The 24,254-nt window shown below is 55.2% G+C and overlaps 1 protein-coding gene across 1 annotated transcript; it reads right to left on the reverse strand.

The window, feature by feature from the left end:
* Positions 1 to 2,618: 2,618 nt before the first annotated feature.
* Positions 2,619 to 22,893, reverse strand: RAC2 (Rac family small GTPase 2). Its single transcript, XM_049884367.1, has 7 exons — positions 22,722 to 22,893; positions 20,236 to 20,307; positions 10,189 to 10,306; positions 9,225 to 9,287; positions 8,546 to 8,705; positions 4,051 to 4,183; positions 2,619 to 3,396 (listed from the first exon to the last, which is right to left on the reverse strand). Exons 1-6 carry the CDS (start codon positions 22,754 to 22,756, stop codon positions 4,053 to 4,055), a joined length of 579 nt encoding a protein of 192 aa, XP_049740324.1. The 5' UTR covers positions 22,757 to 22,893; the 3' UTR covers positions 2,619 to 3,396; positions 4,051 to 4,052.
* Positions 22,894 to 24,254: the final 1,361 nt, after the last annotated feature.

Raw genomic sequence — 24,254 nt, forward strand, 5'->3', positions numbered from 1 at the left:
CCCCAAATGAAGTGTCTTGCTCAGCAGTACGTCCCTCAGCCACCAGGCAATGATTTCATCACAAGAACGGCCGAGTCTGGCACATCAAGCCCTGCTGCCCAGCCCAGGCCTGGCACTAGATGGGCGCCTGAGAGCAGTTGCTATCAAATGAGTGAGTATCACAGAGCTGTCAGCTCCCACCCACAACCAACAGCTCTTCCTGTTTCAAAACAGAACTTCCCTAGCGGTTTCTCTCTCCTATCTGAGGGGCCTCCAGCTCTTGGCTGATTTGCAGAGTAGAAACAAGTGACTCACCCCATGTCCAGTGATTGCTGTGCGCAGTGATATGGTATAAAGAGCACTTGGCTAGGAGTCCTGCGGCCTCGGTTATGAACGCTGTCAGCTAATAGTAACAGAAGGCCTGAGCAAATAGGTGGTTTCATTTCTGTTTCGTTCCCCTAACAAGGCAGCTGTTGTCATTAGTTTGGCTGCCAACCGATGCTGTCAGGGACCCAGACTCTTTCTATCTTTCTGCTCTTCCATTCTTAGCACGCTGGCTTGTAGCTCCAAGGTCACAAGATGTTGCTGCAGCTCCAGACATCATCCCATCAGTATTCAAGGCAGGAAGGGGGACCGGACAAAGGGCAGTGCCAGCTGGCTCCATCATTTTTTATTGGAGGGAACTAAAACGTTCACAGAGCCACCTTTCCAGCTGACGTTCGCTTACGCCTCGTTGACCTGAACTGTGCAACCTTGAAACCCTAACTGCAAAGCAGGCTGGGAAAACTAGTATTTCACCTGGGCCTGGGTATATTGCCGCCCTGAACGAAACCAAGATTCTGTTAGCAGGGAGGATGGAGGCAGTGGAAGACAGTGGGCAAGTGGAGTCTCTGCTTTAAAGGCTTCAGCTCTAATTCCTGGGCCCTCCTGGGCCTCAGTTTCCTTTTCTGCTGAATAAACTATTACTACCTACCTACCTTGGAAGACTATTGTGAGGATTAAATGAGATAGTGTGTGCTAGGTCAGACACAATGATGAATGAGAGAATTTGTTTGCTGGGGTTGTTACTGGTCTAAGAGCAAGGCTGCCCCCTGGGGTAGGCTCAGGGGACTGAACACACGGAGAAGCCCCCAGACCACCCTTGGCAAGCAAAGGAGTTCGGGGGGCAGGGGGAGCAGAAGAAAGAGCGTTTGAGAAAAGGCTTCAGCGTGTGAAAAGCCTCGGGGTGAAAGAAGTGTGGATGTGAGTTTGAGGAAATGAGAGTCCAGTCTGATGGCGGAGGTGTGAGTGGAGGAGGAGAGAGGGAGGCTGGAGTGTGGCCAGGCCTGAGGGGTGGGGGGCATCCCGGGAAAGTGTCCAGAATTTATCCTGAGACCCCAAAAGAGTAGGAGTAGAAAGGGGTTGCCCTCAGGACTCTGGCAGCCTGGAGGGGGGCCCAGCTGCTTTAAAACTCCAGGCTTAACAGAGGGTGGGGTCTGGCCCACCCATGTCTGTGTTTGTGTCATGTGTGTGGGTTTTAATGTTTTCTTTTTGTTTCAGAGGAGAAGTAACTCTAAAAACCTATCGACCTTGTCTGAGTTAAAACTAAGAAAAGCGAAGGGGTTTCCCCATGGGACCTTTCAGGAGGGTGAGGTTCTTGGGAGGTGGGTGAGCTGAGGTCCTGCCTGGGAACTTCAGGACGTATGGGGAAGCGGGGCAGTGAGGGAAGCTGGGGGCTCTGGGGAAGCAGGAAATGGAAACCCAGAGCATTTCATTGTCTGGGAATTGGGGGGCTTCTCTGTTGTCAGCAATGAGGCCATATACCTTTCCCCTCCTTTATTTTAGCTCTGTAAGCCCCTTGAGGGCAGGGACTCTTGGGTACCCCCAGATTCCTGCTCCTGGAACAGCCTGGGCACAGAGCAGGTGCTCCATAAATACATGTTGAGTGAATGCATGAAGAGTTTAGGTAGAGAAGAGACATTTTCTGGAGGAGTAGGAAGCTTGGAGTTTATCCGTAAATTAGCAAACGCTTAGGTGGGACTGGGAGCCCTGGCGGCGCAGAGGTTAAAGCACTCAGCTGCTAACTGAAAGGTCAGTGGTTCGAATCCACCAGCTCTGTTGTATCAATGTCTTTCATCCCTACAACAACCCCACTTCGCTTTTAAAGAAACTCATGTTTGCTGAGTGCCTGCAGGGACTAACATTGTTTCCTTAAGCTGCTGGGACACTTTTCTGTGACTTCCAATAATACAGGTCAGGGTTTCTGGCTGCCCAACATGCATATTCCCAAGTTCCAGCAAGACTCTCAGCTTCCATTTAGGAACCAAGCCCTCCGCCTGAGAACACATGGTTCTGATGGAGTTGCCACCACCTCTTGCTCCAGTGCGGCATGTGGTCCAGGCCTAGCCAATCAGAGCACAGAATCCCCTTGGCAAATATGATTGGTTAAAGGGTAGGCTCAAGACCTCAGCTGGTCCAATCAGGGATTCCGTCAGAATAAGCCTTAATTAGAACTTCACCTGGGGCAAAGATATTTGTTCTTTTTTCCTGAATTTGAAATTGGAAAGATGAAACCAGCCAGCAGAAGGCGGAGCCAAGAGATACAGCGAAGAGAGCCCTGATGATGCCATTCGAGCCCCTTGATCAAGCTGCACCTGAAGTTATATTTCCAAACTTGAATCAATAAATTTATTTTCTCCTTAAGCAGGTTGAATTGGGTTTTCTATTTGCAATAGCAAAAGTCCTGGCTGTCAGGGTACGAAAGTTTGAAGATCCCCACAGATAAACGCAGTTCAGCGTCCAGTGAGTACAGCAGAAACACTTGAGAGACGGCAGGGGGTCAGCTGGACCCAGCCTCCTGATTGGCTGGGCAGATACCCAGAGATTTACAGAATTTTATTTGTTTTATGTGGGTTTTTTGTCCCAAAAAGGAGAACCAAGACCAGAGGAGCAAACCTCTGAGACATTCATTTTAGCTCAGTAGAAGGAATAACGTTCAGACAAGCAGGACTGGAAACACTGCAGCAGACGGCCTCAGGACGGAGTGAGGGCCCTGTCCCTGAAGGTATGCAAGTGGTAGCTGGCAGCCATATGGCCCCAAGTTTCCAGAGGGGGTTCGGGTATTGGGTGGGACTAGAGTAAACGGGTAGATGCCGCCACACGAGGCAGCTAGCACTGACTGCAGTAACATGGGGGTGGCATATTGGGTCCTGGGGCTCCCCTTTGTTCCCCTGGGAAGGCGAGAGCATGAGGGGTTGGGACGCAGTGCCTGCAAATTCACACCAGCCTCCAGCACAAAGAAGACATCGACCAAGCTCTGCAGCCAGCTGCTCGAAAACACCACAGGGAAGGGACAGTGTGGCCAGTGGGGCACCATCATGCTTTTGGTAGGAGCCCTGGAGGGTCAGAACCATCTGGCTGGGAGGGCTGGGGTGTGACCTGGAAGGGAGACATGCGGGGGTGAGAATTTGGGGACAGGCAGAACCTAGAGCTCGCTTGTGGCTTCCTGGCTCAAGGCTCATCCCCACCTCCAGGCTTTTGTCCGAGTGTCGCCCCCCCACCCGCCAGGATCACCCTCCCTGCTCCTCCCCCCATGCCAAGTCCTCTCCATCCAAGTGCCCCACCTCTAGGAAGCATTCTCGGGCTGCCTCCAGCCCCTCTCTCCCTCCTCTGCCCCAGGAATCTCATTGCTCAGTCTGTCCCCCCACATATGTGGGTGTCCTTCTCCTGGGTCTCCTGGAGTACAGGGGCTAGGACATTTTTCCAACCCTTGTCCTCCCTGCCCTCCCCCACAGGGATGGTCAGAGTGGGTACTCAATAACACCCAATACTTTGGCTCAAGCAAGTCCACAACCTTTCCCTATGCCCTGGGCCTTCCTTGGGGGAATGGGCTCCACAGAGCAGGATTGGCTCAGGCAAGTGACCAGAAGGCTGGGAAAACTAAGGCTACCTGGACACTCCCCGCTCTGTCCTGGTCTAAACGCCACACGTAGTGAAACTGCAGGTCACTGCTCAGTGGCTGGGTGCCCCCTCCCAGCCAGAGCCTGCTGTTTGAGGGAGCAGAGCATGGAGCAGTGGGAGAGGGGTTCTTACCCCTAGAGGAGGCTGCAGGAGCGTTTCTGCTGTCGCGTGGGTTGGGGGCACAGGACGGCCCGGATAGCCTCATCGAAGACAGTTTTCAGGCCTCGCTGGGTGAGGGCCGAACACTCCAGGTATTTTACCGAGTCTGAGGTGGGGCAAAAGAGAGCAGAGGCCTTGGTCAGGGGAAAGGCCCTGGGCAAAAACCCCTCCCAAACCACACTATGGAGCACCAGGCTGTGGGGTCGCAGGCTGGGTTCCAGCCCTGACGGTGCCGCCCGAGCAGGGCATTTCCCTCTCTGCGCCTCAGCATCCTCATGTCTAAAGGAACTCGCTGATTCAATTCCTACTTGAATTCAGCCAGAGAGGTTAAGACCTAGGGGGTTTTGGAAGTGTGAGCCATTGATTTGTAGAAGGCAGGCAGGAATGCTCAGTGACCCAATCTCTCGGTACCTTACTTTCTTAGAAAACAGCCACGTACATGGCTCTGAGCTTCCCTCAGGGGTGTAAATCACCCTCAGGAGCCCTGAGACACTCATGGCACACACAACAACAACAACAAAAACTCATTGCAGTTGAGTCTATTCTGACTCATGGCGACCCTATGTGTTACAGAGTAGAACCACTCCGTAGAGTTTTCTTGGCTGTAATTTTGACAGAAGCAGATCGCCAGGCCTTTCTTCCATGTTGCCACTGGGTGGGTTTGAACCATCAACCTTTAGGTTAGTAGCTGAGAGCAAACTATTTTCACCACCCAGGAACTTAGCAGCCCACAGACCAGGACCTTCCAGATAGCGTTTCACCAAACCTCAGCCCCAGCCCCATTTTCAGATGAGGGAGCTGAGGCTCGAAAAAGCTAAGTCATTTGTCCAAGGTCACCTCCTGGACATTTTCCCTCCACCTGGGGACATGGGGGCCCTCGGTGAGGGGAATGGGAATTGGAGATAAGCCTTCTCCCCAGTGACCACCCAGGGCAGAGCCTGGGGCACAGGCAGTGAAAGGTAGGCTGAGCCCAACTCCCAGGTGCAGCACTGGTCCAGTGTTCCATGACGTTCTAGAAGGAACCTGTGTGGCTTCCCCATGTCCACTACGGCCCAAACAGTTTCCCTTAAGTGAAGGACCGCAAAATCCCTTCTGCCAAGAGGTCTGCAGGCCTGGGGGCTGATTTCAGAAATAAGAGGAAGGAGAAGGGTGAGGAGGGGAACTCTACATCCTGCCCCGAAGCTGCTATTCTGGGGCGAAGGAAGAGAGCTGACACTCGTCAGCACCTGCTCCGCGCCAGACACTGAGCTGGGTGCTCCCAACAGCCCTGTGAAGCAATACTGTGATTCCCCGTGTTACAGATGGGGAAACAGGCCCAGAGAGGGCAAGCCATGGCCCAAAGGCACACAGCTGGGAAGAGGGAGTCAGGAAGGGAGGGGAGACCCCGGAAAAGGGAAGCCCCCCGATGACCTGGGGCAGAGATATGGGAAGTAGGGAGCACGAGGCAGGGACAGAGCTCCCTGAGGCTGCTGGGTGAGTCCTCAGATGAGCCTCTGTGCTGAGGAAGGTGTCACTGGCCACTGTCTCCCTACAAGGGGCCATAAGCCAGTGCCTACCTCACTCATACCCACCCACCACACCCTCCCTGGCCTCTGCCCCTCCTCATGCCCTTCATGACTCGGGGCCTAAATTCACTTCAGCTCAGCCTCTGATCCACTCTAGGACTTTGGCCAGTCACAGTCACCCCTCTCTGGGCCTTGGTCTCCCCATCTGTCTAGGACATGTTGACACATGATGGCTGAAGCAGGGAACAGGGGTCCACAGAGAGAGTCTGGGGGCAGGCCAAGGGCAGCTGATGACCCTGATCATTTGGACGCAGGGATCCAGGTGGCCCAGGTTCAAATCCTGGCTAGATGGCCTTGAGCCAGTGATGTCTCCCTGAGCCTCAGTTTCCCCATCTATAAAGTAAGAGTTGGTTTAAAGTCAGGAAATGTGTGCATCAGGGTTATATCCTTTCACCATACTTATTCAATCTGTATGCTGAGCAAATAACCCAAGACGCTGGACTATAGGAAGAAGAACGGGGCATCAGGACTGGAAGAAGACTCATTAACAACCTGTGATATGCAGATGACACAACTTTGCTTGCTGAAAGTGAAGAGGACTTGAAGCACTTACTAATGAAGATCAAAGACTACAGCCTTCGGTATGGATTAAGCCCCAAGAAAACAAAAATCCTCACAACTCGGCCAATAAGTAACATCATGATAAGTGGAGAAAAGACCGAAGTTGTCAAGGATCTCATTTTACTTGGATCCACAATCAACACCAATGGCAGCAGCAGTCAAGAAATCAAACAGCGTATTGCATTAGGCAAATCTGCTGCAAAAAACCTCTTCAAAGTGTTAAAAAGCAAAGATGTCACCTTGCGGACTAAGGTGAACTTGACCCAAGCCATGGTATTTTCGATCACCTCATATGCATGCAAAAGCTGGACAATGAATAAGGAAGACTGGAGAAGACTTGATGCCTTTGAACTACGGGTGATGGCTAAGAATATTGAATATGCCATGGACTGCCAGAAGAAGGAACAAATCTGTCTTGGAAGAAGTACTGCCAGAATGCTCCTTAGAAGCAAGGATGGTGAGGCTTAGTCTCCTGTACTTTGGACATGCTATCAGGAAGGATCAGACCCTGGAGAAGGACATCATGCTTGGTAAAGCAGAGGGTCAGGGAAAGAGAGGAAGCCCCTCAAGGAGATGGGTTGATACAGTGGCTGCCACACTGGGCTCAAGCACAGCAGGAATTGTGAGGATGGCACAGGACTGGGCAGTGTTTCATTCTGTTGTACACAGGGTCGCTGAGTCTGAACTGACTCTCCGGCATCTAACAACTGCAACAAAGAAGGGGTGATGAGAGCCCCTCTGTTGTAGCAAGAATGGGGAGAATGCATGGAGCCTGGCACTCAGGAGGTGCTCAACCCACGTCAGCCATGGTCATCAGCTGGGGACAGGAGGTGCCCCACAACATGTCATTCCAGGTCTGGGGAAAGGCCTGCGGGGCAGAGCTGCCCTCCTTATCAGCCCTACCTGTACCCAAGGCCTCCTCCTTGGCCTGGGTTGGTTTGCACCCCAACCTGGGGTCAGTTGTGGGGTAAAAAGGAGCACTGCCTTCCCGAGGCCACATAGCTAGTTAGCTCTGGAGCCAGGACTAGAATCCAGGCTGCCAGGGCCCTTGTTATCCCAAAGCTCGTGCTTTAAAAGGGAAGGGATCAGCAACAGCAAGGACACAGCCTGGGGAGTCTCTGTCTTGGGGGAAGAAATCCACAGGAACAGACTGGCTGGAAAGGACAGAAGGCAGAGGTGCACCCCCAGGTGTTTGTGAGCAAAGACTGGGGGTTCCAGGAGCCAGAGCCCCCAGGATGGAGCAGGGAGCACGGCTAAAGCACAGCCTGAGGTCCCCTGGGGAAGATGGCTGAGCAACAGGGCTGGTCACGGGAAGAAGGGAGGTGGCAGCTGTGGTTTCTCTTCCTGTGAAGAGATATGAGTCCCCAGGGCCCTCCCATTTCCGGTAAGAGGAAGGGGGGCAGGGCAGAGGCAGGAGGTGGGTAGGCTGCCCAATTCAGGGCCAAACTCTGATCCTGCAGGACCCTACAGCGAGGCAGGGTGCCCCTGTAGCTGGGTCTCACTCACAGCAGCCACACCTGCCTGGTGGGCCCAGACTCTTGGGCAAACTCCCCCATTCTTGAGCATTGAGGCCTGTTGGAGCCCAACCAGGGGCAGAGATGGGGCCAGCAGGCTGAGGCCCATGGGAGAGCCTAGGCCCATCTGTCATCAACTCCCTGGTGCAGGCAGCCCTAAGCCACTAAAAAAAAAAAAAAAAAAGCCACTACTGCATTCAAATCCTGATTCTACCACCTACTAGCTGTGTGACCTTGAGAAGTCACTTCGCTTCTCTGGCCCAGTGATCTAGAGGCAAAGAGGAGATGGGCCTAGATGCTTCAAGGTGGGGGGTGGGGAGGGGAGCAGGGAAGGTGGTGAGGAGGAGGAGCAAGGGAACGGTCATCCTTCAAACCCAGTACAAGGGCACTTCCTCCAGAAAGCCTTCCAGAAGAATCCAAGCTTGACTTGGCTGCTTGTCCTCTGAACAACCAACCACAGCATTACCTCCTCTGCCTCCTGCTTCTGTCTGCATAAAACACACCCCTTTCATTTCAATGTCTGTTTATGGACAATAATAACAATAGTGTCTAACACAGAGCCCTTCCAATGTTTAGCCTCTACTCTAGAGCTTCAGCTGCATCAACTCACTTCACCTTCCCAACCACCTGATGCCTTAGGAACTGTGGCTATCACCATGTTTTACTGATGAGAAAACAGGCACAGAGAGGCTAAGTGACTGGCTCAGGGCCACACAGCTAGGACATGGCTCAGCCAAGGTCTGCACCACACAGCCTGCCTCCAGAGCCCACACTCATAGCCGCCATGAGGCTAAGTCGGGGTGCCCGCAGCCAGCTCCCGCCCAGTACCAATCTCCTTAGCCAGCGCCAGGCCCTGCGGATAGGTGATAGGCGACAGTTTCTTCTCCTTCAGCTTCTCGATGGTGTCCTTGTCATCCCGCAGGTCCAGTTTGGTGCCCACCAGGATGATGGGGGTGCTGGGGCAGTGATGCCGTACCTCAGGGAACCACTGAGCGGGGGGGAGCACAGGTTGTGTAGGAGCAGAGGGAACAGGAGGTTGAGTGGAGACGAGAGGGGCCACGAGGGTGCACGGGGACAAGAGGCGCCACGAGGGTGCACGGGGAGGAGAGGGCAGGAGGGTGGTGTCACAGGATTGTGTAGGGAGGAGGGGGACACGCGGTTGCAGGGAAAGAGGGGTTAAGATTGGTGGGAGATAAGAGGCAAGTATGTGGAGATAAGAGGTCGGCACGAGGTGGTGTGGGCAGGAGAGTGGGCATGAAGTTGGTCAGAGACAAGAGAGGAACACAAGGTTACGGAGGGCAGAGTGTAAAGCTAACTGCCCCAGCCCCGCTCTGGGTCCCCTCCAAGACTCCTCCCCAAGATCCCCCACAGCCCTGGTTGGCACTAGAGTCCCTCACTGCCTTCACCCCCCCACTGCCCAGGGGCAGCACTGAAGTCACTGGTCCCACCCTCAGGGACCACCGGCCCCCATCACAGGTCACTAATGCCCCCACTCTGCCCAGCTCACCTTAGCTCTGACGTTCTCATAGGAGGCTGGGCTGACGAGGGAGAAGCAGATGAGGAAGACGTCCTGGGGACAGAGTGGGCAGTGGGTGCTGTGAAGGGAGGCTGGGAGGCGTCCTGCCGCAGCCCCTCTCACACCTGGACAGACTCTGAGGGGCAGAACAGCCCAGGGGGATGCTGGGGGCATAAGGTCTGAGCAGAGCTGGGATGCCCTCTCCACCTCTGCTCCCAGGATGCTGTTTACTTTTTAATCTAACACTTTCTACAAGCCAAACCCTGATCTAAGTGCTTAATCCTCAGACAGGACTCTGTAGGAAGTACTGCTACTATCCCCATTATAAACCCAGTGCCATCGAGTCGATTCCGGCTCATAGTGACCCTATTATATATATATAAATATAAATATATACCCGCATTATAGAGATGGGGAAAATGAGGCCCACAAAGGTTAAAGAATTGCCTGAGGTGCACCCTACTAACGGGAGGAGCTGGGATTCCAGAATTCATAGTCCTAACCATTGCACCGCCCCACCATTTGGTTACTGGCCCCAGCTCTCCCTTCCCCTACACTACAGGGAGAGCCAAGGACCCTGAGGTCTATCTGCCACAAAGCCACCTGCAGGTATGCCCTCCAGCTTGCTTCCCCTCCCCCAGTACCCCTGGTTGGGGGGTCACTGTATTGGGGCCCTGTCCAGGATCTGCTTGCCCCAGCCCCTGTGAGCCAGGCGGGGCCCAAGCCTAAGAGGCACAATGGGAAGATAGGGCAGAGTGGTAACGGGGTGAAGGAGGCTGATGAAGGGCTGGGAGAGCAAGAGAGAGGAGGCGCCAAGCTTCCCAGAGGAGCCCACGTTGGAGCTGGGCCTTAAAGAGAGAGTCGGGGCTCACCAGCAGGGCTGGCCTAAAGGGCACCCCCAGCAGAGGGAATAGGGAGAGCAGAGGTCGGACAGCAAGAGGCGGGGGCAGCATACCGTCTGGGGGTAGGAGAGCGGCCGGAGGCGGTCGTAGTCCTCCTGTCCAGCTGTGTCCCACAGCCCCAAGTTCACCGGCTTGCTGTCCACCATCACATTAGCTGAGTAGTTGTCGAACCTGTGGGGAGCAGGCAAGACAGAAGGTGGGGTCAGACTCCACAGCCCAGGGGCTTCTGGTCCAGTCCTGTGATGTTGGATGGCAGAGGCTGAGCCCAGAGAGGAGCAGCCACTGGACTGAAGTCACACGGCACACTTCTTCACGACTGATTCATTACATAAAAATGTAAAATGCAGGTAAGCAAAGAGAGGAAAGCATTACCTCTTGATCATTTTTCTATCCTTAACTATTCTTTGGAAAGGTGATTTTTCAAAGCCAAGTAACATTCCCTCCGGGGCTAGATGGGAGTAAACTTGACCCATCTCCTGTGTGGACACTTAGGTTGGTCACCCAGAATTTGTTGAACAAATGTTCGTACTGTCTTGGGTTGGGTCCCCCCAAAAGCAAACCCTGAGACAAGGAGGGGGTGCAAGTGGTTTATTTGGGAAGTGATCCCAGGAAGTCACAGGAGGGAAAAGAGGAAGAGACAGGGAAGCGACAACAGCCAATTAAAAAAAAAAAAAAATTGCTGTCCAGCCAACACCGACTCACGGCGACCCCATGTGTGTCAGAGTAGAACTGTGTTCCACAGGGCTTTCAATGGCTGATTTTTCAGAAGTAGATTGCCAGGCCTTTCTTCTGAGGCACCTCTGGGGGACTTGAAACTCCAGCCCTTTGGTTAGCAGCTGATCCCATTAACCATTTGCACCACCCACGTCCTTGAGCTGTTACTGCTGTGAGCAACTGAGGCTCAGTCATGCTGGGGACCGCGGGAGACAGCATGGCCCATGTCTTAGGGTGTCCCCATAGGGGCAAGGAAGCCAGGGCATTTATCTGCCATCTCCTATGTCTCATTGGCAGAGGGCTGCTCCTGGGCATTAAATCCCTGGCCTTCCAGTAAGCCCCAGAACGCAGGCTGAAAGCCCTCAGTCACAGGTGCTTTCAGGAAACGCCACAGGCGCATGCTCGAAAGACGACTGCCAAGGGGAAACAGGTGGGCACCAACCAACACCAAACCAAAGCAGTTGCCATCAAGTCAATTCTGGCTCATGGCGACCCCATTTGTTTCAAAGCAGAACTGCATTCCATCAGGTTTTCATGGCTGTGACTGTTTGGAAGCAGATCACCAGGCCTTTTTTTTCGAGGAGCCTCTGGGTGGGTTCGAACCGCCAACCTTTTAGTTAGTAGTCAAGCACTTCATTGTTTTTGCCATTGAGGGACTCTGGGGCACGATAGCAGATGCTAAAATCTCTCTGCCAGCACCGGAAAGGCACCCAGGGCAAACATATGAGTTTATAGGCTTTTTAAAAAATCTAACTCAGTGAGCATTTATTGGGCACCTAGTATTCGTCAGACACAGTGCCAGGTGCTGGGGCTACCGAGGAGCACAAGCCTGATCCAGCCCCTCAACAGTCTGGCTGGAAAGCCAGACACTGGACAAGTAAGTCACAAGAAGCAGGACAAACTTCAGGGGAGGGGAAATCTAGGAGCTCTGGGAGGGCCACGCCCAAGCTCCAAACTCTGCAGGGGGCTTTAGAAAATAATTTCTCACTCCACACATTCCCGAGAGGAAGCTGCTGGGTCCTCACACTACAGAAGAGAAACTTGGAGTCAGAGAGGTACAGTGACTTGCCCAAGGCCACACAGTATGAGTAATCACACTGGGAGAAGCCCGTTCCATCTGGCTCTACATCCAGTGTTCACTGACCCATGCCACAGCTCTGGCTCCAAGGATGCCCCCACCCCCTGCCCCTCAGGTTAGAGACTACCCCTTTCTCTCTCCTCATTGAGATCACCCACACAGGCCCTGCTCCTCATCTCCTGACTTGGTCCACTGAGGCCTCAGGCTTCTTCACCTTCTCCTCATACTCCTTCCTGCACATACCAGCCAAGCCACTTCCCGGGCAAGGCTGCAGAAGCCCTAACGCTTTAGAGTAACTCCCAAGAAAGTCTCCCCGCTTCCCAAAAAAGTGTGCAATAAGACATTTCTAATACCCTGTGCTCATCAGCCTGGAGAGTGTTACTGTCACCTCTCAGTTCCCCAAATGGCCCTGCTCCCTCCTGCCAGGAGAGCTCCTGCAACCCCTACACACACACACACACACACACACACTGGACATCCCATTCTCCTGCCTCCCTCCTCCAGCCTAGTACCTGCTAACTCTTACGTATTCTTCCAGCCCAGCTCAATGTCACCTCCTCCAGGAAGCCATCCCTGACTCTTAGGCCAGGCCCAGGTCCCACCCCGCCCCAACCCAGCACTCCTTGATGAACTCAGCACCCCAGAGTGGCAGCCCCAGACAGCAGAGACCAAGTGTGTCCCTCGCTGCACCATGTAGCCAGCACAGGGCCTGGCTCAGATTAGGTGCTCAACGGCACTGTGGGATCACAGGCAGAAGGCGCTGTCCAGGGAGACACAGTCTGGGCCTGATGGGAAAGGGGTGCCCGTGTTATCTTTGGAATCCCTGGGTGATGCAAACAGTTAAAATACCTGGCTGTTAACCGAAAGGTTGACAGTTTGTGGCCACCCAGGGGCACCTCAGAAGACAGGCTTGATGAAAACCCTACTTCTGAAAACCCTGTGGAGCGCAGTTCTACTCTGACACACGTGGAGTCGCCATGAGTCTGAATCGATTCTGCAACAACGGGTATTTCACTGGTGTTGCCTTTGGCTTCTCTCCTACAATGTCCAGACTGAAATTCTGGCGTCTAAAAGTCTCTTAAGGTTCCTTGGGTCAAAGGTGTCTGTCTCCTCTGGGTCGGCCCTCCCCCACCCCCCCCACCCCCCAGCCTCAGGGGCGATAGCGATGGGGAAGAGCTGGGGTCCTGGTACCTGTAAGGGCACCAAGCACCTATTCTGGTGCCAGGCAGAGGGTGAGGGACCTTTGCACATTAGGCATTGAAATCCATGGAACTCTAGACAAAAGGGCCTTGTTATGGGTTAAATTATGTGCCCTCAAAAATATGCTGAAGTCCTAACCCCCAGTACCTGTGACTGTAACTTTATTTGGAATTGGGGTCTTTGCAGATGGAATCAAGTTGAAACGAGGTCATATTGCATTAAGGTGGGTCCTAACACCATGACTTGTGCCCTAACAAGAAGAGGGAAACTTGGACACAGATACACAGACGGGAAAACAGCCATGTGCAGGTGGCGGCAAAGACTGGAGTTATGTATCTGCAATGCCAGGATTTGTCAGCCAGCACCAGAAGCTAGAAGAAGCAAGGAAGGGTCGTGCCCTAGAGCGTGGCCCTGCTGACACCTCGATTTCAGACTTCTAGCTTCCAGAACTGTGAGAGAATAAATTTCTGTTTTTAGCCACCCAGTTTCGGCCATTTGTTACAGCAGCTCTAGGAGACTGATACAGACTTCAAGTTACTCCCTCCCATTAGACAGATGAGGAGACCGAGGCCCCAAGAGGTTAAGTAATGTTTCCAAGATCACCTAGCTCGGAAGCGTAAGAGCTGGGATTTGAGCAGTGCTCCTTCTGTGGCACCCATTAGTGAGCACATGAGTGGGAAAATGAACTGTAGGGTTGGTTCACCCCCAGACAGCGCCCAGGGTTGGGAGGAGGGAACAGAGTTCCTTCGGGAGCTATGTCCTGGCTGTGTGACCCTGGGTGATGGACCTAGCTTCTCTGAGCCTCACTTTCTTCACTGTAAAGAGAGCCCTACCTCTTGGGGCTGTTAGAAGGACCCAAACAGACAGAGGACATTCAAGTCACCCTGTTGGGAGATGCTGAGAAGCTGAGCAGCCTTATGTTTGATGCCCCCAAAAGCCCCCCAACAGGCATCTCCCAGAGCTCAAGGAAGAAGTCATCTCCCAGGGGTGCCCTTACATCAGAGACCCACAGGCAGCCAGGACCAGAAGACTCTTACCTACCACTGCAACCAATCCTTGCCCCCAGCCCCCAGATGAGGAAACTGAGGCTCAGACAGGAAGAGACTCGCCCAAGATCTCACAGTCAGTTGGTAGCATAGCAAGCACTAGTCCTGTCACCCAATTCAGAAAAGCCCACGTGGTAAGCATCTCTGCTATTTCATGGCTAGAGGCTCCATGGAGCTGCAGCTGGTGCATGGAGGGGTGGGGAGAAGCTGACCTCTGAGCCCTGGGAAGGGCAGGGAGCACACAGTGCTGAGGAGCGGGGCGGGGGGCGGGGGGCGGGGGCAGGGGGGCACGCATTGTTCCCGGCCCTTCACACTTAGACCACTCCAGTAGGCCCACGAAGTAGATTCTATCCTTGTCACCCTTTGCCGTTGCTGTTATTAGCGGCTGTCGAGTGGATTCCGACTCACAGTCACCCTCGTGTACAGAATAGAACTGCATTCTTCAGGGTTTTCAAGGCTGTGACCTTTTGGAAGCAAGTTGCCAGAGCTGCTTTCTGAGGCACCATTGGGTGGGTCCGAACCGCCAACCTTTCAGTCAGTAGTCCAGCGCTTAACCATTTGCGCCACTCAGGGACTCCCTGTCCCCCTTTACCTCTGGGGAAACTGAGACTCGAAGACTCTAGGTGACCTGCCCAAGGTCACATGGCACTCAGAGTCTGTGCTCCCCAGGGCTGCCAGGACTTATTCCCACTCTGACAGACATGAGCCGGGAGTGGCGTGGGGGAGGGGGACAAGGGAAGAAGTGGGGGGGAGCAGGCGAAGGGGGCTTACCTGGCCTGGGCCCCAGCCCGTCTCTTAGGAGGGAGGATAGTGCAGCCCTGTGGCTGGGGCCCAGAGACCACAGCGTGTGTGTGGCTGGTGACATGGGGCGAGGGAGAACTGACCAGGTCAGGCAGGTCAGGGACCACAGCAAGGATTTGATCTTAGCCCTCAGGGCAATGGGAACCACGGAGGGGTTTAGCAGGCAGGGGTGCTATGATCGGATTTGCATTTAGAAAAGGCCCCTCTTGGCTTTGAGGGCAGCGGTGATTCAGTGGTAGAGTTCTACCCTTCCACGCAGGAGACCTGGGTTCGATTCCCAGCCAAGGCACCTCAGGCACAGCTACCACCCGCCTGTCAGTGGAGGTTTGTGTGTTGCTGTGATGCTGAATAGGTTTCAGCCGAGCTTTCAGACGAAGGTGGACAAGGAAGAAAGGCCTGGTGATCTACGTCTGATAATCGGCCAGTGAAAACCGTGTGGTCTGATCCTGCTGTGCAGGGGGTCCCCATGAGTCCAGGGCCAACTCAACGGCACCTAACAACTCTTGACAGCTGGGTGGAGGAGTCTCAGGAGAAGGGGCAGGGGAGCAGCCCGAAGGCTGGTAGGGTGGCTCTTACATGTGACAGTAAGGGTGACAGTGAGGGCGGCTGGGGTTGTCACAGGTGGGGTGGGAGGCAACCGAGCACTGAACAGAAGGGGTGCGCAAGCAAAGGCAGGCAGGCTTGGAACGGCTCCTCGCCAGAGCCAGGGCATAGCGCGTGTATGGTGGCCAGGGCTCGGCTGCAGGGCAGCTGAGAGCTGGGCAGGAGAGCTTGGCAGCACCCCCGGAACGGCCGGCCAGGGAGCCTGAATTTCATCCCCCTGCAGAAGCTCAGGCTGGATTTGCCCGTTCAGTGAAGACAGGATCACACATGAAGGTGAAAATCAAGGGCAGGACAATCCCACCTAAACAAACAGCATGAGCTGTTCCTTCCCAGCAGACCACAGAGCAGAGCGTGTCCAGTACCTTCTCAGGGCAGGCCAGAGCGGGCCCTGCCTACGTGCCAGGGTGCAGCCAGAGTGACCTGGACAAGTGCCCTGTCCTCATGGAGGTTCCACTGCAGCAGGAGAGCCCAGTGGCCAAGCAGAAGATGAGTCAGCTCAGGACAGGCCACGGAGAAACCCTAGCGCTGCGGTGGGTGGAGAAGGACTGGCTGAGGAGGGCCCTGCTTTAGCCAGGGGGTCAGGGAAGAGGGCACCTGAGCAGAGAACAGAATGATGGGAAGGAGTCCTCCCCAGGAAGACTTGGGGGGAAAGGGCTACAGGCTGTGTGAGTGGAAGTGCAGAGACTGGGGGGAAGCGTGTCTGGAGTAAAGTAGGCAGTGGGCAGTGGGTAAGGGGTGAGGCTGGGAGGAGGGTGCAGCCTGTCATTCAGGGCCTTGAACGCCAGGAGAGGAGGTAAGTTTTAAAACAGAAGGGGAACCACTGGAGAATTTAGGCCAGAGTGTGGCTCAGTTTTATTTTCACTTTTAAAAGCTCACCAGGGCTTCCGTCTGATAATGGGTTATAAGGATGGGAGGTGGGTGGAGGAGAGCCCCTGTGTCTCAGACACCCTGAGGGTAGGGTCTTGCCTGCCTTGTCTTTGTATTTCCACACCCATTACGGGACCAGCCACAGAGCAGCCCTCAGTGTCCCCATCTGTGAAATGGGGCTTTGACTAAAAGCTCTCACAGGGCCCTACCGGCTCCAACACTGGGTCTAGGATATAAATTACCAGGCTATAAGTGCCATGGTGGCCGGGTGGCGTGAGTAAATCCCACCACCTCTCCAGGCCTTAGTGTCCCCAGGTGTACAACTGGGCAAGGCTGAACTGTCTCTAATGTGATGAGGGGAGAGAGAGCCAATCAGCGGGCAGTTCGCCCGGCGCCTGATTGGCTGCCTCAGCGCGGCCCGCCCAGCTAGGGAGGTGTCCCCCGGACTCCACCTCCTAGGCAGCAAGTTCAAGCCCGCCCCTGAGCTGTTAACCCCCAACCGGTGGCAGCCCGCCCAGCTCCGCTCCTGCTTGGCTTATCTGATCCTGGCCTCCCGCACGTGCCCCCCTCCCCGCCCCAGCAAACCTCACCACCCTGCCCCCAAGCTCTCTCACCCTTCATCTCCAGCCGCCGAGATCTTGCTCGCCTGTTTCTCCATGCCCCCTCTCCCCCGCCTCCCCCTACCCTCTACTCCCTCCAAAGCCAAGGGCTCAGTGTGACCTATTTGACCTTTCCTGTCACAGGGGCAGGAGGAGCTCTGGTGGCATAGTGGTTAAGAACCACTGCTAACCAGAAAAAAAAAAAAAGAAAAAAATTCCTTCCTTGGAAACCCTATGGGGCAGTTCTACTTTGTCTGATAAAATCACTAAAAGTCAGAATCAACTCAACAGCCAGGCGGGTGGTTATTTTCTTATGCGTCACAGGGGCACAGGCACCGGCAGCAGCAGGAGCCCCTCTGGGGGCTTATCCAGAGCTGAGCCTCGCAGGGCTGGAAGGCAAAGCAGGGTGGGGAGCAGGACCAGCTACATGCGGGGCCCAGTGCAAAATGAAGGCGCAGGGGCCCCTGTTCAAACATCATTAAGAAAGTCAAGATGAAGACAGCAGAGCATTGCACCCAGGCTTGGGCCCTTACAAAGGAGGGCCCTGTGCTCCGTGTGGTGCACTGTGTGGTGCACCCGTGAAGGTGGCCTGGGCAGAGAATCCTAGGGAGGCAGGCCCTGTCTGGTGCATCCTGTCAGCTTCCGAGAGGTTGTCCAGGACAATCGAGTCCAGTCAGGGCCACCAGGCCCCAGCATGGTCTCAGCAGGCTCAGTAGCCCCACCTGCATGGGGAGCACCTGGGGAATGACTCCAGCCCAGCCCCCTCCTCTCATAGACAGGGAAACTGAGGTTCAGGGAAAGGAAGTGATTAGTCCAGAGTCCTCCAGCAAGTGGATCCTCCAGCCAGTGGATCCTCCAGCCCAGCCTGACAGGTAAGACAGGACAGGGTCACCAGCCGGCATCCTGAGACCAGGAACACAGGAGTAACAACACACTCCTCTTGGGGACAGTGGCCTTCTACGGGAGTTGCCATCCCCGACTCCACACCTGCTTCGCTGCCAGGTTGACAGCCAGCCCTCTCCAAACCCTGATGGTTCCTGACGGCTGAGCATGAGGAAGTCCCTGGTCAGCGTGTGATGACTGGTGGTGAAGGGGCAGAGACCCTCATCCCTATTTTGCAGATAAAGGCAGGTGCAGAGAGGCTATTTGGGGAATTGGGGACTGAGCTGGGATGGGAGTCAGTTTTCCAGGCACCCTGACACAACTTTCTGCCCTCCCTTGGCTGCCTACCTCCTCCTGCTCAGGCCAGGGTGCCTGAGGCAGCTAGGGCCTGGGGCAGTGTCCCAGGGAGGGCTGTCTGTAGAGGGAGCCCAGTCCAGGGGCCAGAGGGTCAGGGCTGTTGGGCTGGGGGTAGAGTCTGTGAGCAGTACTAGGGGCAGAGCCCCTGGTAATGGGGATTCCTCTAATGCCATGGGCTGGGGCAGAGGCAAATTGGCCTGTCTCTCCCGCTCCTTCCCAGGACAGCCTGACCCCCTCCCTGCTCCTGAAAGGGAGCCCCTTTAAGATCAAGACCACCACCCATCTGTCAGTTTGTTGTACTGTGGTGGCTGGCATGTTGCTATGATGCTGGAAGCTATGCCACCAGTATTTCAAACACCAGCAGTGTCATCCATGGTGACAGGTTTCAGTAGAGCTTCCGGACTAAGAAAGACTAGGCAGAAAGACCTGGCAATCTGTTTCCCAAAATTAGCCAATGAAAACCCTATGGATCATCACAGAATATTGTTCAGTATAATGCTGGAAGATGAGCCCCCTAGGTTGGAAGGCATTCAAAATACAGAGTGGCTGCAAAAACAGACTTGAGCATACCAACAATCATGAAGATGGCACAGGACAGGGCAACATTTCATTCTGTTGTACTTGAGGTTGCCATGAGTTGGAGGTGACATGACAGCAGCAACTAACATAACACAGCATTAAGATCAAGAAATGAAGGCCCCAGCAAGGCCCTGCAGTAGCCAGACAGGCCTGGGTGGCTCTGGGGAGCAAGCCTTTTAGCCTCTGTGTGCCTCAGCTTCGTCGTGGGTGTCCTGGGGGTAATGATACCCACAAAGAGATCACACATGGGCAGTATCTCGTGCAGGGCCTGGCACACGGTAGGCTGGCAACAGGTGATAGCTCTAATCAATCCTCCTGGGGCCTCTCCCATGAAGTTCAAGGCGGGTCAACGCAAAGCACATATATTGAGTGCCTGTTGTGTGTCAGTCCTTGTGCCAAGGCAATGCGGGGGGGACTCAAAATGGACTGAATGTGGAGGGCATCTCCACAGGTTTGCAGTCACAGGAGAGATCAGATAAATTCTGCAGGACTCTGGGGAGTGAGAGACCCCTTCAGACTAGATTGGAAAGGCTTCCTGGAGGAGGAATATTTGAGCTGGGCTTGGAGGCCCTCAACACGTTGACATGGGAAAGAAAAGCACTCCAGGCAGAGGGAATAGCTTGAGAAAAGGCCCTGAGGTAGAAATGCCCAGGAAGTGTTTGGTAAACAGGAGGGTTCGGAAGCAGAAGGTGCAGCAAAATAATGGGCGAGGAAGCTAGAAGGGAAGGTTGAGAGAAGGCCAGAAAGGACCTTGAATGCCACGCGATGGAATTGGGAAGTTGTCCTGTGAGTGACAGGTGCCACTGAGGGCTTGTGAGTGAGAAGCTGGTGCTTCCTGGCTCATCCCTCCCCTCCACGTCTGACTCCTACACCTGGGTAAAATGGAAGCCCCGCCTCTGCATCCCCCAGAGGGCAGGGCCCAGGCTGGCCTCTGGACAGCACAGTGCTGCCCCCATTGGGGTCTTAGCATCTTGATTTCAAGGCTTTCTTGGCTACCTCCTCCTCCCTCCACCCCTTCTTACATTTCTCCAACTCAGACCAGCTTTCCCCTCCTTGCCCTTGCAAGGCCAGTGCTCTCCTCCCAGGTCTATGGTCTCTGAGGCCCCACTGAAAGGCCACCTCCTGCCTTTCCCCACCACCCCCTTCACCCCACCCTTAGGAAGTCTCTCTTGGCCCTGCGCAGGAGCTCACGGCACTCAGCCCGCCCAGCTCACAGCCCTCCTCCACCACGGGAGCAGGGACTAGGGCTCGCTCGGCATCACTGAATTCTCCCATCCCCAAGTGCCCAGATGGAGCATGGCGCACAGGAAGTTGCCTGGAAAGGGGCCGCCCATGCGCCCTCCCAGCTGGCCCCTCCGGCCCCAGGGCACTCACACAGTGGGGATGTACTCTCCCGGGAAGGCGTTGGTGGTGTAGCTGATGAGAAGGCAGGTCTTGCCCACGGCTCTGAAAGACAGGAAGCACAGGAGACAGCAGTCATGGGCCCCAGATACGGGGAGATTTCTGAGGCTGCTGGGTCACCCATCCCACCCCTGAGGGAAGACCTCAGTGTCTAACCAGGCCCAACCCTGGGGGTGGGGAGCAAATCGCTGTCCAGTCTAGCCCACAGTCTCCCCATCTGAAACTCCCTTTGTCTCTCAAACCCAAGAGCCCATGAGAGGCATCTGGGGTGTTTCTTAAAGTGCAGACTGAGGTCCTACCCCAGAGATTCTAACCCATAGGCGTGGGGCAGGACTGAGAATCTGCATTTTTAACCAGCTTTCTCAGGTAGTGGTGTGGGACTGAGGGTTAAGGGCAGGGGGTGCCAGGAAACCTGCCCTGTCATCACACTTCTGGGGTCCAAGCGCCCACCAGCTCCACCACTTGCCAGTGGCATGGCCTTGGGCAAATCACATAACCTGATGCCTCAGTTTCCCCATCTAGAAAATAACGCAAGTCCATCCTCTTAGGAGTGTGCCGTGAATTAAATTAGATGATGCATGTTAAAGCACTTAGCGTGCCGTGGAGCAGTCCTACTCTGAGGACATGGGGTGGCCGTGAGCTGGCAGTGGCCCGATGGCAGCAGGTCTGGTTTTTTGGTACCTGGCACTCCCTTCCCTCCTCTTTTCCTCCCACCTCTCCATGAAGCATAGCAGTTAAGAGCACCGGGTTTTGGAGTCATAGAGACCTGGGTTCAAATCCCATGAGGTCTGGGGCAAATTACTTAGCTTCCTGGAGCTTCAGTTTTCCCACCTGTAAAATGGGCCTGATTCTAGGGTCGGTGGGAGGAAAAACAGAGGAGGCGTGTCCAGCTCAATGCTTGGTACACAGCAAGTGCTAAATAAACAGTGATGGCCATTGTTCATGCCGTCTCCACCCTCGGGCTGCTGGTGTGGGAGTGGGGCCCAGGCAGCGCTGCGGGAAGCCAAGAGGCCAAAGGGGCAGCCTCGGGCCTTCCCCACTCTGCTTCGTCACTTCCTGTTCTGAGGAGTCTGCATGCCCTCTTTCCCCACTGCCGCCCTCCTTGGCCCTGCCACCAAGGTAACTTTGAATGACTGGGACGTTGCCCTTGACTTCCGCCCTCCAGTGCTCAGATTAGATACAAAGCAGAAGTGATCAGGGGTGGGCAGTGGGCAGATGATGACCACGTATCAGAATCAGCTGAGGGCTGCCTGATAACCTGCCCGCCCCCACCAGGATGTGTCCAGCCAAAGTCAGCGCCACCGGACCCAGGCTAGGAAACAGCGCGTCTCTCCAAGCCTCGAGTTGTCCCTCTGTAGGATGGGAGAGTTGGACAAGAGGGCCCTGCCCACCTAGAACATACCAGATGGACTTATGGAAAACCCCAGAATGTACCTGTGGGCTGGACCCTAAGGCGTTGTGGTAGCTGGCATGAGAGATGGATTTACAGATGAGGAAACTGAAGACCAGAAAGGGGGCCTGAAAACCTGAGGTCACTGAGAGTTTGACAGCTGTGAAGGACCTCAGCCCAGCCCCCCCGCCCCATGTCCCTCCCCTCAATCGCCTTCTATCTCATCTTCACTCCTTCTTGCCTAGTTTCATCTCTCAGGGTGCAATGTCCCCCTCCCCCTTCTCATCCTCACCCACGTACCCTACACAACCTTCCTGACCAGGCAGGTTGAAAGGGCGGCTGCCAGCCTCTCCAAGCGGGGGAGGGAGGAGGAGGTGGGGCAGGAAGGGTTTGGAGGCCAACATTTTTGAGCAGACTCTAAGATCAAGGCCCAGCCCAGTGCCGTCGAGTCATTCCAACTCATAACGACCCTATAGGACAGAGTAGAACTGCCCCATGGAGTTTCCAAGGAACGCCTGGCAGTTAGCAGCCATAGCACTTAACCACTATGCCACCAGGGTTTCCAAGAGCAAGGCAGCCACTCAAAATATCCCAAGAGATTCTAAATCAGCCCCGGGGGGCATGAACTATTATGGCTTCTTCCCAGTAGCTAAACTGAGGTTCAGAGAGGCTCTGTGACTTGCCCAAAGCCACACAGCAGGACCAAGCCAGTGATTAGAGCCCAAATTTTTGGTTCCCCACCACCACCTGCACCCACAAAGTTGAAAGCCAAGACACCCCCATGGAGGACCTGCCACCAGCACTCAGGATGCGGGTCAGGAGTCCCAGGCCCGTCATCCACCGTCCCATACCCTCAACCCAGGCAGCTTCCGGGGTGGAATGGACCAGAGAATGAAGCTTTCTGCAGCCCACCCCAGTTGCTCCCTCTGGAACCTGGACGAAGAAGCTCCTCCCAGCTGCCTCCCAGGGGCTCCTACACCTGCGGGCAGGGGGCTTCCCAAGGGACATCAGCAGGAGGGTCTCAGGGTATCCTGGTAGGGGCAGTGAGGAAGTTCTGACAGGTACCTACCCGTCTCCCACCACCACACACTTGATGGCTTGCATGGTGTCAGGGGCCTGGGGGGCAGCAGTGGTGACAGCTCAAGGCGCGGACCGTCTCTGTGGGCACCAGGGGTGTGGAGAGCCTGCGAGGCACCGGCCGGGGACAGCAGCAGCGGGAACGAGGTAGAGGAAGCGGAAGGGGAACTTACCCAATCTGCTCCCCCATGGCCGTTTGCAGAAGGCGGAGCATGTGGTCTGGCAGAACAGCTCACGCCTCTTAGGTGCTGGGCCGGGCCGGGTGCCCCATGGCCACCCCTGCACTGGGCACCAGCGGGGACATAGGACTCTCGGCTGGGAGACATGCGTCCTGTCATGGAGCAGAGCCAGAGATTGCTCTACAAGAACTTGAGGCTTCCAAGAACTCAGTCCATCTCAACTCTAAACAATAAGCATTTATTGAGCACCTACTGTGTGCCAGGCACAGTGCCGGGTGATTCCGGGGTGCAAAAGACATAGCTGGTTCCTGGAGTTCACATTCTTTATAAAGGGGAACATAAGACCTCCTCGGGGGTGGCTGTAAAGCAAGGCAGGAAGTGATGGGGCCCCAGGGGATCCACAGAGAGGGGATCTCAGAGGCACAGGAAAAGACAGCTGGAGGCTGGCAGGTGGCATTGGAGCTGGCACTTGGAAGGTGGTGTTGGAGAGGCTCTGGGGGGTGCGGTGCATGATCAGAGGCGCAGAGCTAACCCCCGGCCCCCCGCAAAGCATGGGCCTGTGTGGGAACACCTGAGTGTGGAAGGATGGGCAGTATGGGGTGCAGGTGATGAGGCAGGAAGGGGTAATGCAAGGGCAGTGCCAAGCAGTGCCCCCCACGAGTCAGGCCCTGTCCTGGGAGGCTGCAATCGCTGCTTTCAGCCTCACAGCCAGACACCCGGGAACCAAGCACCGTGGCCCCATTTTACAGGTGCAGAAACTGAGAGTTCCAGAAGTCAGGAGACTCACCAGAATCAGCCAGCCTGAAATCAAACCCAGGGCCAGGTGACTCTGAGCTCTTCTGGCACCCAGCTGCTATTTGTGAAGACACGGCCTGAGTTCTGCAGCTCTGGGGAGGGTCTCTGGGTAGCCGCAGGAGCAACACTGGTCTCTCCAGTCGGATCCAAATTCATCTAGCTGTCACTGTTTACTGCCATCTCTCTCCACCCCCAGTGCCTTCCCAGCTCCAGGGGGAAAGGACAGGAGAGGGGCTGAGCAGAGCCACTGGTCCCCTACCCTGGACTGGTCACTCAGGACAAGTGGCCAGCCAGGTACCCCTCTCGCTTCCTGCACTGGGAGAGGGTAGAGCTGGGATCCCCACAGCCACCTCCTTTCACACAGGCACCTGGAGACTCACCTGGGCCTCCTGGGAAAGGGTCAGTGTCAGGTCAATTCTGCCTTCATGCCCAGCCTTTCCAAGACTGTGCCCAGGGGCTACAGCAGGCCCAGCCTTTCCAGGGCTATGCACGCAAACTACAGGGTTTGCCAAAATGACTTTTGCAGGAAGGGAAATACAACTTCCCCAAGG

Source organism: Elephas maximus, chromosome 4 (genome assembly GCF_024166365.1).
Source record: "Elephas maximus indicus isolate mEleMax1 chromosome 4, mEleMax1 primary haplotype, whole genome shotgun sequence".
NCBI lineage: Eukaryota > Metazoa > Chordata > Mammalia > Proboscidea > Elephantidae > Elephas > Elephas maximus.

Coding starts and splice junctions, on each gene's coding strand:
- RAC2 (XM_049884367.1), bottom strand. CDS start 22,756: ATGCAAGCCATCAAGTGTGTGGTGGTGGGAGACGG. Junction 20,308..22,721: donor TGTGTGGTGGTGGGAGACGG/GTAGGTACCTGT, acceptor CCTGTCTTTCAG/AGCCGTGGGCAAGACCTGCC. Junction 8,706..9,224: donor ATGAGAACGTCAGAGCTAAG/GTGAGCTGGGCA, acceptor CCCCCCGCTCAG/TGGTTCCCTGAGGTACGGCA.